Source organism: Sapajus apella, unplaced genomic scaffold (genome assembly GCF_009761245.1).
Source record: "Sapajus apella isolate SASKATOON/1434 unplaced genomic scaffold, GSC_monkey_1.0 scaffold30, whole genome shotgun sequence".
NCBI classification, from domain to species: Eukaryota; Metazoa; Chordata; class Mammalia; order Primates; family Cebidae; genus Sapajus; species Sapajus apella.
The window spans coordinates 24098001-24112881 of NW_022436970.1; the positions used below are offsets into that span (position 1 = coordinate 24098001).

At 42.6% G+C, this 14881-nt stretch overlaps 1 protein-coding gene across 1 annotated transcript in view; it reads left to right on the forward strand.

Annotated features, from left to right (window-relative positions):
* ATP9B (ATPase phospholipid transporting 9B (putative)) overlaps positions 1-14881 on the forward strand; it is a 291524-nt gene that overhangs the window by 203037 nt on the left and 73606 nt on the right. Inside the window, 2 exon segments of the mRNA XM_032293812.1 lie at positions 10979-11091; positions 13111-13359. Coding sequence (XP_032149703.1) covers positions 10979-11091; positions 13111-13359 — 362 coding nt within the window.

Consider the following 14881-nt stretch of genomic DNA (forward strand, 5'->3'; position numbering starts at 1 on the left):
CAAAAAAAAAAAAAGAAATAAACTTCATAAGGCCATAGCTGCCATAGATAGCGATTCTTCTGATGGATCTGGGCAAATCAAATTGAAAACTTTCTGGAAAGGATTCACGATTCCAGATACCATTAAGAACATAAGTGGTTCATTGGAGGAGGCCAACACTTATACAGGTTTGGAAGAAACTGATTCCCATTTTCATGGATGACTGAAGGTTTCAAGACTACAGCGGAGGAAGGAGCTGCAGGTGGGTGGAAATGGCGAGGGAACTAGTGGAGCCTGCAGATGACGGATTGCAGCAGCCTCAGGATGAAACGTGAACAGATGAGGAGCTGCTTCCTGTGGATGAGCAAAGAAAGTAGTTTCTTGAAGTGGAATCCGCTCCTGGAGAAGATGCTGCGAACATTGTTAAAGTGACAACCAAGAATTTAGAAGATTCCATAAGCTAAGCTGATAAAGCAGTGACAGGGTCTGAGAGTATTGACTCCAGTTTCAAATGAAGTTCTGTGAGTGAAATGCTATCCAACAACATTGCGTGCTACAGAGAAATCTTTTGTGAAAGGAAGAGTCAGTTCATATGGCAAACTTCATTCATTGTCTTTTTTTTTTTTTTTTTTTTTTTTGAGACAGAGTCTTGCTCTGTCGCCAGGCTGGAGTGCAGTGCTGCGATCTCAGCTCACTGCAACCTCCTCCTCCCAGGTTCAAGCGATTCCCCTGCCTCAACCTCCCAAGTACCTGGGACCACAGGCACATGCCACCACGCCTGGCTAATTTTTGTGTTTTTAGCAGAGACGGGGCTTCACTGTGTTAGCCAGGATGGTTTGGATCTCCTGACCTCATGATCCAACCTACCTCTGCCTCCCAACGCACTGGTATTACAGGTGTGAGCCACCATGCCCGGCCCATTGTCTTATTTAAGGAATTGCCACAGCCACTGCAGACTTCAGCAACCACCACCCTAATCAGTCAGCAGCCATCAACATTAAGGCAAGATCCTTTGTTAGCAAAAAGATTAAAAGTTGCTGAAGGCTCAAATGATTGACTGTTAGCATGTTTTAAAAATATTTTTAAATTAAGGTATGTACATTTTTTTTTGTACATTGTTTTTTAGACATACTACTAATTGCTCACATAATAGACATAGTATAAACATCACTTTTCTATGAACTGAGAAACTCAAAATTTCATGTGGCCTACTTTATTGTGATATTCACTTTATTGTCCTGGTCTGGAACCAAGCCCTTCCACTGTCTCTGAGTTGTGCCTGTAGTTTCCTATGTATCCTCAGGTGGAAAGGGCTTTGGAATCAGATCTGGGATTGAATCCTGGTGTCCCCTAACTGTGTGTGATGTTAGGCAAATCTTTTAACCCTTCTGAGTAAAAGAAATGTGTTGTCAGTCACTAAAGTTTTGTGATGGTTTGTTGCACAACTCTAGACGACAGGGGTATCCAAGCCAACAGAGAAATACAAATCACTCTCAGATCTGAAAACAGCTGCGTATGCCCCCTTGCCTTTGTGAGACCTTTAGTACTCTGGTGAAACCAGTGCATGTGTTTACTGCTAATTGGTTGTTTTATTCAGGAACTTAAATAATTAATATCTTTCTATTTTGTGTTCCATATTTTCATTCTGCACTTTTGCTCTGCCCTTCAGTGTGTGATTCAGAAGTCAGACAGGGTTTTGCAGTCACCTTGGGGGCCTCAGTCACAGCAGAGGTTGTAACTTGGATGGTTGTTTGATGTTATAAAGCATTCTGGTTCTCGGTATCAGAGGAGGAGTGTTGAGGCATAAGGCAGTTTGCAGCTGTCTTCTAAGTGCCTTGAGTTTCAGCTGAAGTTGTCTAAGGAACCTTCTGTTACTGACATAATTGTAAGGTGGTCCTTTGCATGATGGTAAACTGGATCTGTGCTTCATCAATAAGCTTTTGGACAAGAAGCGTCTATCACTGTGGTTCTCTCATTTGCCACGGCAGAATAGAAGATGAAGTATCCCAATAATTGCATTACAGTTTCCTTCTTGTGGACAAGAAAGCAATGTGGTATAATTAGGTTTGATTGGAGTGCACATTTCCGGTAAGATCTGAAATTAATGATGTTGCTATAGTGACACATCTGCGGCCACCAGCGCGTGAAACATAAAGCAATTCATTCGACAGGCGTAGACATCTGTGAACTGCAAGGATGCGGAGCATATTGACACTGACCAGAAACACTCCACGCCGGCTGATAAATGAACAAATGATGCTGAAACAGGAGGACAGATAATTTGTACTTAATCTGCTGGGAGAACTTTAATCTTCTCATTGGTTGCATTTGACAATGCCATTGTTTAAAGAACAATGCTGCAGAGAACTCATAAATTTTAAAACTTAACTCAGGGTGCAGCCTATTAAAGCAATACATTAATTCCTTTGTTAGGGGGCTTTTATCTTCATGTAGAACAAAGCCGTTACTAAAAACACCCACTAAAACAACAGGTTTTTTAGGACTCACATTTTAATTATAGCATCCATTACCCAAAATGCCATGTTGTTCAGAATTGAATCACATGTGAGTTTCACAAGACGGCATCATCATGAAGGAGAAAGCTGTTTCCCAGTTTGTCAGGGCAGGCAAGCATGATGTGTTTGCTGGTTAGTGCACACGAGGCAAGCAAATCTCACAGGTAAGACTCCGAACCATTTTCTAACATTCTTTAAACCAGAGGGCAACCCTAGTCTCTTACGCATGATGCTAAGAACCGGGTGTTCGTTACGACGAACCTAAGTAGCCTTACTGGCACAGTATTTACTCGTGTGTCCTTGGATATGAGCACTGTAATTAACATTTTGGTGGTGTTTGGGCCAGTTGAGATATTTAACACATGCAGATACTTAACAGATGCATACAGTACCGAGAATCATCATGTTTAGAGAAAGCCTGATTTGCAGAGACTGTATTTGACTTTGAACATAATATTTGACTTCACTTTAAACAGTGTCATTGACTTTGAATATATTAGACTTTGCTTTAAAACATGTCAAATATTTTCAAAAGTCAAAGCATACTTTAAAGACTGATAAATTAGTCTTATCACTTAAGTTTTGTTTCCATTCCTTGTAAGGTGTATGTAAGTTTGTGTTTTGATGCCTCCGTTGATTGTGCATATTACTTTGTTTAACTAGAATCTTCACGAGAAAGTGTATTGCTCTTGGTATAAGGCATATGTCAATATTACCTTTTTATACATGAAAGTCACTGGCTCACTCTTGTAGGATAATGTGCTGGAGTTTAGGTATGAGGCCAAATCACGATCCAGGACGATCTGGTCCGAAACCTCTGCAGCTGCGACTCAAACCCTGTCTCCCCAGCTCAGTCACGGAGCACATCTGTTACTGCTCTGAGAATGATGCCTGCAGGACTTTTTCCCTAGAAATTAATTTCCTCTTTGCCTGCTTTGCTCATTATAGTCCCCAAAAAACTCTTTTTCATTAAAAAGTTACAGCTTTTTTTTTTTTTTTTTTTTTTAAAGAAATCACAAACCTTTTGTCAAAAGACATCTTCTGTCTGTCTATCTGCATACCATCACCAAGTCTGCTGTGACTCTCTGATGTGAGGGCAGGCTTACTCTGTGGCTGCTTCAGCTCCTCCCTTTTTCAGAGTTTCCAATTTGAGGCCATATTAATTTCTGTTGTATCAAAATGACAGAAGTTGTAGAAATCATTAGTGTTTGAAATCATGGAGAGCATTTGAGGTAAGATTTGAAAAGTAATTTTGTATTATAGACACTTTCAATACTGTTTTAATTCTGCTACGTTATCTGCTACTATATAAGAGGTGAAGGAAAGTTTGAGATTAGTAAGTTATGAAATTAAAAAATCACTGATTTAAAAAATATTTTCAGGATTCATCTTTATATGTGAAGAAAGTACATGTGCCACTGACCTGAAGGAACATCTGCATAAGTATTGCAGTTTCTTGAACCCAACAAGGCGTATTCACATGGACAAAATAACAAACACAAACACTTTATCATTCATGTGATGAGAGATGTTAGTCATTTATTTGAATATATCAGTGTTAAGCTGCTTATAACATGATTATCAACCGAAGCATTTTAGAAGACGCAGAGCTAGAACTGTCACACATTTGTTTAATTTAAGTGACTGTCAGGATACATTACTGTCTTAGCATTTGGCATATCTGTGATTTCAGTTCTCGCCACAACCTAACTTGGCACTCCCCATCCTTCCTCTTCCACCACTCGTGGCCCCAGGCAGCCCCTGATGACTTTCTGCCTCTGAGGACTTGTCTGTCCTGGGCGTTCCGCATACACAAGTCAGACGTATGCTGTCCTTTTGGCCGCCTTCACCAGCATGCTCTTGCTGGGTCATCCGTATTGTAGCGTGTATCAGTGCCTCATTTCTGTCTGTTGCTACATAATATTCCGTTATGTGGATGCACCACACTTTATCCATTCTCAAGGTGATGGACGTGGGTCGTCTCCACTTTTTGCCTATCACGACTAGTGCTGCGAGCATTCAAGGTTCCAGCCGATGCAGTTAGGCAAGAGCAAGAAGGCAGCATCCACGTTGTAAAGGAGAGCAAAACTCTCTCGCTGTCTGTGTGACGTGGTCCCGTCTGCAGGAAATCCTGAGGAATCACCTAGCCCTCTGTTCATAAAGGGGTTTCGTAAGATTGGAGGACACAAGGTCAACACAAAAGAATGAAGCTGTACTTTTGTATGCTAACAATAAACCATCCGGAAATAGAACTAAGAAAACAGTTACATTAAATGCACAAAAACTATTTCACTGTGTTAAGATGACAACAGTTCTAGTCTCTTTGATCTATAGGTTCTATGTAATACCTATTAAAATCCCAGCTACCTTTGCTTAAATTGGCAAGCTGATTCTGAAATTCACATACAGATACTAGGGCTTCAGAATGGCGAAAACAATCTTGAAAAACGAAGTTAGAGGACTTACAACTCCTGATTTCTTCTTTAAAAAAAAAGATGTATGCATTGGAGGACTGTGGGTTGTGGAGGCGGGTGTGGGCAAAGGGTGTGAGGCTGGGGTTTGGTCCGGTCCTGTCCGGTCTGGTTTGGTTTTTGAAACAAGGTCTTGCTGTGCCACCCAGGCTGGAGTGCAGTGGCACAGTCATGGGTCACTGAAGCCTTGACCTCCTGGGCTCAAGTGATCTTACGCCTCAGCACCCAGAGTGCTGGGATGACAGGCATGAGCCATTGCACCTGGCAGCAGCTCCTGATTTCAAAACCTAATACAGAGCTGTAGTAATCAAGACAGTGTGTTTTATGGTATGGGCATAAGGACAGATACATAGGTCGATGGACTAGAAGGGAGAGGCCAAAAACAAATCCTAACACTTACAGTCATTGGGTTTTCAACAAGGATGCCAAGGTAATTCTATGGAGAAAGAATAGTCTTTTCAACAAATGGTACTGGGTAACTAGATAGCCACAGGCAAAAAATGAAGTTGGATACTTACCCCACTTGTACACAGAAGTTAACTCCCTGGATCATAGACCCAAATGCAAGTGCTAAAATGAAGTTGGATACTTACCCCACTTGTACACAAAAGTTAACTCCCTGGATCATAGACCCAAATGCAAGTGCTAAAATGTTCACAAGTGCTAACAGTGTTTTTAAATCACTCAGCTTTGAGAAGATATTCTGAATTTGTTGTACGGTTTGAATGTTTGCCCCTCCAAAATTCTTACTGAAACGTAATCCCCAGTGTGACACTGTTAAGAGTTGGGGCCTCTAAGAGGCAAATGGGTCATGAGGGAGCCGCGCTCACAAATGGCTGAGTGTATGCATGGGTTACCATGGAGTGTTAGTTGCCACAAGAGTGGGTCTGTTGTAAAAGCCAGTTTGGCTCTCATGAGCCTGCTCCCTTCACGGCGGGGGGGTGGGGGGGAGGTGTTGGCAGTGCCTCGGGATTCTGTGAGTCCCCACCAGCAGGGCGGCCCTCAGCAGATGCAGCACCTCTCCCAGCCTCCAGAGCTGCAAGAAATAAATTCCTTTTCAAAATTAGTTGCCCAGTTTCAGGTGTCTGGTTACAGCAACAGAAAATGGGCTAAGACATTTCTCCATTTCATTCTCCCTGGCTCCAGTTAAGCAACTCAATAAGACTTTTGGATATCCAGCGAGATACAAAGCTTTATAAACGTAACTCAAAAGGAGAAATAGTTCAAACCTAAGTTTCAGTTATCTTTTAAATAATTTTCAACTAAATGCATAAATGCACAGATACTATACTCAGTATTTTAGCATCGCCTGGTATGTTTCTGTGACAGCTGTCTGGTCTCCAGTACTTTCAAGGGGTCTTTGTGTACATGCAGAGTTACTCTCAGATTTCCCCAGGCAGCAGTAAGAAGCAGAGTATGATAGCATGACTGAAGCTGGAATCTCAGAATTTGAAATGCTGCCACCAAGATGAAAAAAGACCTCTAACCTAAAGCACTGGATTAAAATAGCGGTTTAAAAGCCCAGATTTACTGTCTAGAAAGAGTCTGTGAATGGAGTGATTATAAATGATGTAACTTTGTTTTTGGAAAACATCTGTTGTCCATGTGGATTTATTGCATTTAGAAATGCCAGAGTTTTCTTCTCCAGGAAAAGATGCCCCAGAGTCAATGACCTGTGCCTCAAATATATGCCACTTTCAACCCATGATGAATTTGTGGGTCTAGGGATCGATTGCGGGTGGCTGTTTACATCAGAGGAGACAGCAACCAGACACCCTCTTCCTGATGGAAGGGCACTCCCTGCGCTGGAGCAGCCTACACGGGACCTCGCCTCACCAGCTTTGTCCAGCTGTGGCTCACAGGAAGCACAAGGCCCACAGGCACAGGAGAAAGGGCCAGTGGCCAAGGGCAGATTGCGGGAACAGAAACTGTTACTCCAGGTTCTTGAACAAATCAATTTCAAGGAAGAAAGAGATGGAGGAAAAAGCTGTAGAGTAAAAGAGGCTCAAGAGACCTTTCCTGGATCCATCCTGCGGACAAGCAGTGTAAAAAATTATGACACATGAGACACCTGGAAATTAGAACCTTGGCTTCTGTTTGAGACGGAGGAATTACTGTGGCTTTCTGGTGTGATAATATTGGGGTTCTGTTTAAAGTACCTTTCTTTCACAAATGATACTGACATGCCCATGGCAGAAATGGTATGTTCAGATTCGTTTCAGCAGCACCAACAGAGGGAGTGAAGTGGAGCCTCAGATGAAAAAGCTGCCCAGGTCCATGTTGCCAGAAAGGAGCAATGGGTACAGGGCTTTCAGGAGACTGTCTCCTTGATGTGATGTAACACTTCCTTTAAAAGAGGTAGAAGGGGTGAAAAGAACATATGTTTCTGGATTTAAATTCCTTGCATTTCATATCTCTCAGATTCACGTACAGGAATGACATTTTCTGTATGTTTTGTTTTAGTCCAGCCGTAGGCATATGTGTGTGCGTCAGTGCGTGCGAGCACACATATACACAGACACACACAGCCAAGGTTGATGCCCGTCATACCATGAGGGGTTTCTAGTGTGTATTCCACATGTTGAAATGCTATTATTATCAGGAAGGTGGAAAGTGTGACCATTAGATACCCCAAATCAACGTTTCACTGTTCCCATCAATTGCCCGACTAAAGCATGAGAAATACATTGGTCTAACAAAGTGGAATTGGCACGCAATTATGTTTATAACCATCTTACTCATTGATTCCTGGAAGAGGCAGCAGTCAGGATGTGTGGTGAGAGGGCAGAGTGAAGGAGCTTCGGGAGGCATGCGCTCCGTGTCTTGAGGTGGGATTGAGAGAACTGAGAACGTTTGGCAGGCGGTTGAATACAGAAAATGAGGAAAGGATGGTGGCCACTGAAGGGCAGCTCCTGTTTATTTAGGACTGACTGCGTCAGGCATGTCACCTGGGTGCCCTCCCGTCATCCGTGGGCCACCCTGCAGTGCTTGTACAGTGAGGAGGCTGAGTGGGAGGTCTTGCCCTTCTGAATTCAGGTGACCATGGGGAGAGGCCAGAGGGGCCAGTCAGTCCCCTTGCAAATGTCTCACCGGGTGTTGAGGGACCAAGAGGTGCAGGCTGCCGAGGGAGAGGCGAGGCTGGGCTGTGGGTTGCATGTGGGTTGCAGTGAGGATGCTGAGACCTAAGCCAGGGACTGCGGGGGTGTGGACAGCAGCACCTCACACCCCAGTGGAGCCTCTGCACTCGCAGCTGCCTCCACGCCCAGGCCTGTCACAGCCGCCCGACAACACACCCCGCAAGGATTAGGTGGAAAATGAAATGCTGTTGCTTTATTTACGGTTCTTTGCGTACTTGCATAAAGCCATTTAAAATCCTAAAGAAATAATTGTTCATTCTTGGTAGGAACTATGCAGGTGTTTATTGTAATATTATTTTAACTTTACATATGAAATTGTTATAATTAAAAAGTTGAGTTAAAAGAAGTGGCATTAATCAAAGTCCTGTTTACAATCCGCATAGGATTTATGCCTCATTGCCATTCCCTACCCTAAATTATCATGCTTCACACTCAGTCTGTGTCAGAGAAAAAAGTCTAAAGGAAATGCTTTAGTTACCTCAATCTGGTAAGTAAAATGTTTTTGATTTAGCTTATTTGTTAAATAATTTTTCAGAGAGCTGCTGACTTGGGCATACATAATAGAGGTGAACTTTGTACCTATCCTAATGTGAATTAATGTAAAGTTTCATTATCTTTTAACTGTTGGCAATGTTAGAACTATCATTTTTCATCTCACATTTTTGCTGTTTAAAGCACTCATAGGCCCACGGTGTGGTGGGTCACGCCTGTCATCCTAGCACTTTGGGAGGCTGAGGCAGGTGGATCACCTGAGGTCAGAAGTTCCAGACCAGCCTGGCCAACATGGTGAAATCCCATCTGTACTAAAAATGCAAAAATTAGCCGGGTGTGGTGGCATGCATCTGTAATCCCAGCTATTCAGGAGGCTCAGGCAGGAGAATCCCTTGAACTCAGGAGGCGGAGGCTGCAGTGAGCTGAGATCATGCCACTGCATTCCAGCCTGGGCCACAGAGCAAGACTCCATGTCAAAAAAAAAAAAAAAAAAAGCAAAAAATATATATAAAGCACTTGTAGAACTTCATTATATTATTTAGAGACTGAATTGTTGCTAACTGCACTATTTAATATGGCCTAGTATTTTAAGTTAATTCTGCTTATTCAACAAGGGTAGCGTAACAAAACAAAAAGATTTAAGTTCTCATGTTTTGATGATTTTGTTTCCACTTAGATTTATGAAACTTGGAGACATTTTTTTCAAGGTATACAGAACACAGCCATTTAAAGGTGTTTCATAAAACACTGTGGAAGGCAAAATCTATAAAACTGACAAGCATCTCAGGTAGATAGCTGCTGTTTGGAATTTCTAAAACTTTATTATATCTACTTTTTAAAGAGCATTTATTGAAACAGTCTCTAAAATAGTAATCGTAAGCTATATTTTCCTTCTGTTTTAAAGTAAGCATTGTGTCCTGGTGGAAGGCTTATTGTGTGTGTTCTGACCCTCACCGATGTCTTGGGATTAACTCTGTGCTCTAATCCTCACGCACTCAGTGGGCGCCATAGACATGAAACAGTCTGGGTTGTATTCCTGGACCATGCGTGCCACGGAACATAAACATGAGTTCATATTTTTATGAGTGTTTTGCTACCATGTGAGAAGTTCCACTTTTATTGCAACCCATTGGCTGTGTCACTGTTCGTACTCAGATTTATAACGTCATGAGTATCCATGGATAACCTTAGATGTGCTGTGGAATAAATGCAGAACCCCCCCCCCCGGGACAAGGTGAAAGTACCCGCATTGCAGCACATTGTGTACCTATCCAGAGGGCATTTGAGCTTCCCTGTGCTACTTTGCTTCTGTGTGACCAAATAAGTAAAACTGTGTGCGTATGTCATGTGTGTTTTAGGATAAGTGGGATCTCTTTGTCAGTGAATCCATGGCCCTACATTTTGGCAGTCCCCCTGAGGAAGCACTGGGGTACTTCTTGCTCGGTCCAATGAGGAGCAGGCGTTGAGGGAGCACATTCAAATAGCCCAGTGTTTGGAAACTCAGCTAAAGAAAAGCCATCCTCCCCTTCACAGACCTCCTGTCTGTCATTCCAAGGGATGCACATGCATGCCAAGGGTTAAACACATCTGAAATAGTGTTTCTGTTCAGCTAAAAACACCTAACTTTTTGAAATAAGTTTTTTAAAAAATTGATGGTCACCCTAATTGGGGCTAGTTGATGTCTTTCTCAGGCAATGTAAAGGTGGTGACTCAGTTTTCTAGTTTTATGCCTGACTTTTTCAGAACAGGCAAAAGTTGTATTTGTTCCAAATAACAGATCTGAGCTGAAAGGCAACAACGGGACATTCCTCCTGTAACTAGAGCCCTTCCCATTATTAAACATTGTTAGGGGCTCGGTGCATAGTGGCTCACACCTATAATCCCAACACTTTAGGAGACTAAGACAGAAGGATCGCTTGAACCCAGGCTGGGCAATATAAGGAGACCATGCCTCTGCAGAAACCAGAAAATCAGCTAGGTGTGCTGTCGTGTCTTGTAGTCCCAGCCACTCGGGAGGCTGAGGGAGGAGGATCACTTGAGCCTGGGACGTGGAGGCTGCAGTGAGCTGTGATAACACCACTGCACTCCAGCCTGGGAAACAAAATGAAACCTAGTCTCCAAAAAAAAAAAACACCCAAAAATGTTAAAAAGGCACCTTGACATGCTTGCTAAGAAGAAAATACCTTGTTCTTCCTATTAAAATGAAAATAGCAGCAAGTAACAATCTTGACGCTACTTTGTATTATAGAGTGGGGCATCCCAGTGGCTTCAGCATAGTGAGGAAGAGCGTCGCCCGTGGGTATGCAGCATGCGCCGTAGGAAAGCTGGGCCTTCCCGTGGGCCTCCTGTGTTAACGTGTTTGCTGTTGTCCCCTGTATCCTAGGAACCCTCACCCAGAATGAGATGGTATTTAAGCGGCTCCACCTGGGCACTGTGTCCTATGGAGCGGACACAATGGACGAGATCCAGAGCCACGTCAGGGACTCCTATGCACAGGTAAGTGGGTTCCTCCTGTGGGGGCCAGCTTCCACACATGCCCCGCGCCGTGCGTCCAGCCGAGCCTCATGTCTTCCCATCTGGAAGTCAGCACACTTCTCGATGAGATTATCATCCTGCTACTTCAGTCATCCGTTCGAATATACGAATCAGGAGTGGAGTCTAGGAGACTTTTTGTATTTACAGTAATTTGTTTCAAACTTTATTTTCGCAGAGGCTAGACTAAATGACACCTCCCATTGCAGCGTTTCTACTCTTGACAACTCCAGAGTAGCATTCAGTGGTCAGCCTTGTATTCAGTTTTTTGAAAACCTTCGCTTTCCTCTGTCCTTGCTAGCAGTCACTGTTGGTGTGCTGTCAAATGGAAGAAGTCCCATATGTGTGTCTGTTTAGCATGTGGAATGTTTATCCACACACATAAGCAAACAAACACACGTATACACAACCAAACACCTTATTATTTTGGATATAATTCATTTAGATACAGAATATTTGTAACCTGGGATATTTAATAATAGAAGAAAAATCTTAAAAGGAGAAGGAATACAGTTTCTCCCAGGAATCTATTTCTACATTGAAATAGTACCAGATGAGATCTGCTTTTAAAAAATATATATATATATATATGAATGTGATTTTAATAGCTTAAAATAAGTCATTAACGTTATTAGTTATTAGGGAAAAAAATGAAAAACAGAAAAGATGAAGCATCATTATATAAACACAATAAATATTTACTGTGCTTCCACCTAAGAGTACTTTAAAAAATCATTTTCACTGAAAGCTGCTGTGAGCTGAACAGACAGCACTTCTTCTGTGAAATTGATGTAATTCTCTGTTGGTATTCTGTGTTATTGCTAAGATGACGGGAATCTAGTAGGTCCACTGCCCTGCAGCACAGATCTTTTATAACCTGATTCTGTTTCCCCACTGGAGGCATTTGGTGATCAAGAGCATAATCTTTCATGGAATTCATGTGAAATTAAATTGTACAAGCATCAATAAACATCACATAGTTTGGAAGGAGGGAGCCAACTGAGTTTGCTGTCTTGCAGCAGCATGAGCGGGCGCAGATGGGCTGGGTGCTCACTGAAAGGCAGCACCAGCTGAGCAGAAAGTTAAACCCTTCATTAGACAGCACTGTAATTTGATGGGCAGGAGATTCACAGTTCACTGGATCTGTGCACCCAGTCCAAATGCAAGAGCCTCAGTTTCCAAGGAGGATTGTCATGAGTTACTCTGAAGTTAACTGAAGAAACATTTGACAGTCCTGTTGGGGTCAAGGGGAGTACCCTATGACACTCTCCACCATGTAGGAGGTGAATAATAAAAAGTCATCGCTTCAGTGGTGCCGATGAAATCTCTCAAACACGGCTGAGTCTGACAGCCAAGCATACACATAAGCCCATAAATGGGGAGTTGCTTCAAGAGAACAGGGTTCTGAGATACGACATGGGGTCATTTTCCTCTGAATGCGACTTAGGATTGTATTTGGTTGTTATTATCTATAAAACTAGACCGTCTAAGTTCAGAGACTACTGAAAATCAGGAATAATTTATGCTATTAAGGGAAGATTCTTAAAAATTTTGTCCTGCTTTTAGCTTTATACCATTTTGTGTAGAACATTATTGAAAGAAAGCTGGAAGCAGTGGTGAGTGTGCCATTTCGTTTTGTTCTTTCACCCTGCTTTTGGAAGTCAAGACTAAATAGGAGTTAAGGACATAGGAAATCAATGCCATTGAAGTGAATATAGTAAAAATACATTGTCAGATTTTTAAGTAATATTTTTATAGTGAATATTTTGGTATACTGTATTTTGACAACCTGGATGTATCAAAGCACTTCACAGTACTAGGGTTAAAAAATAATCAGTGATGTATAAGGGATAATCAGAATCAAATCAAGCTGCTTATTTGTAGCTTCTTTGCTTATAAAAATCATATGTGCTAATAATTTCATGTTAACTAGATAGTTCTCTTTGCTCTATCTTCAATTATGTGACGTTTCCTATTCTAAAGATGCATTCTCAAGCTGGTGGAAACAATGCTGGTTCAACTCCACCAAGAAAAGCCCAATCTTCAGCTCCCAAAGTCAGGAAAAGTGTCAGTAGTCGAATCCATGAAGCCGTGAAAGCCATAGTGCTGTGCCACAACGTGACCCCCGTGTATGAGTCTCGAGCTGGTGTTTCTGGGGAGACTGAATTCGCAGAGGCTGACCAAGACTTCAGTGATGAGAACCGTACCTACCAGGCTTCCAGCCCCGATGAGGTCAGTCAAAGCACAAAACCGTGAGAGCTTGCGCATTCCATTTGGGCTCCAAAGTCATGAGGATTCGTTCTTCCTGGGGTGGGGGATGTAGAGGAGTACTTTACTGTAGCTTCAATGTGTGTTTTAGCTGTAGCTTTAGAACTGCCCGACTCTTTCCAGCACGCAGCCTCTGACGTCGCCTGGGCCTTGCAGATGATGATGTGCGGCTGCCATGTCCCCGCACATCTCAGAACACCCAGGGCTGGTCACAGGGAATAGCATGAGAAATAGCAGCCACATTTACTGATTACATAAACTAACTTGTGTCAAAGCCCCACTTTACAAAGCTGTTGAAACTTGGGACTCTTATTCTGGCTGCGTTATCCAGTTTTTCCAAATGGAGTCACCAGGTTTCCATACTAAGTTTCCACAGATCTTGCCAGAATTGCGATACAGGGCATCTATTTCCAAAGAAAATTGGGATGTAAATAATTTCCCAAACCTACAGAAATGGTGAGATCTTAAACGTGGTAAATTAGTTATTTCTAACTTTACATCATTCTTTGATTTTTAGATCAGTAAATTTCATTAAATTTGTTTAATTACTGTCTTAGTATCTTTTATATACAGCTTTATATAAACTTTGTCCCTTCAAGGTTCTTGAGGTAGTTCCATAATCAAGCCAGCCATGGAAGCAGTATAAGCAAACTAGTGTCATCAAATACTTTGTAAAACTGTGTCAGAAACAGAAACATTTGGGCAGGGGGCAGGAAAAGGACCTTCAGTGAAAAGAAAAAGAAAAAAAAATCAGACCTAATGTTTTAAAGAGAGGAGTCTGGTGGTTCTGATTGATGAGTTTATTACAGAAGAGCGCCATCTTCCCTCCTATCAGAATAGAATCTCAGCCTAGAGACAAGATGCAACTTCACACCCACCAGGATAGCAGGAATCAAAAGACCATAGCAAGTGCTGGAGAGGATGCAGAGGAATTGGAACCTGCATGCGCTGCGGGTGGAATTGTAACAGGGTGCGGCCACTTTAGAAAACAGTCTCGACATTTCCTGTAACAAACACGGACTTACCGTACGCCCCGCAGTTCCGCTCCTTGGAGTATACCCAAGAGACATGAGAACAAAGACTCATATGGTAATGTTCACAGCAGTGTTAGAGCCGGGAAGTAGAGGCAACGCAAATGTCTATCAGCTGTCAATCAATAAATAAAATGTCTGTCCATACACACGGAGTATCATCCAGTCACAGATGGCGGGAAGGAGCCGTTTCTGTGACAGCGTCGAAGCACTTTTGAAACCTTGTGCTCAGTGGAAGAAGGCAGCTGCAGAAGGAAACGTGCATACGTGTGTGATTCCATTTCCTTGATACGTCCAGAGCAGACAGCCGTGTGGAGACAGAGAGCAGAGCAGCAGGTGCCAGGGGCTGAGGAGTGAGTGCCAGCAGGTCAAAGGTCAGGGGCTGAGGAGTGAGTGCCAGGAAGGAGAAGGTCAGGGGTGAGGAGTCATCCTCAGCAGGTAGAAGGTTTTTTTTT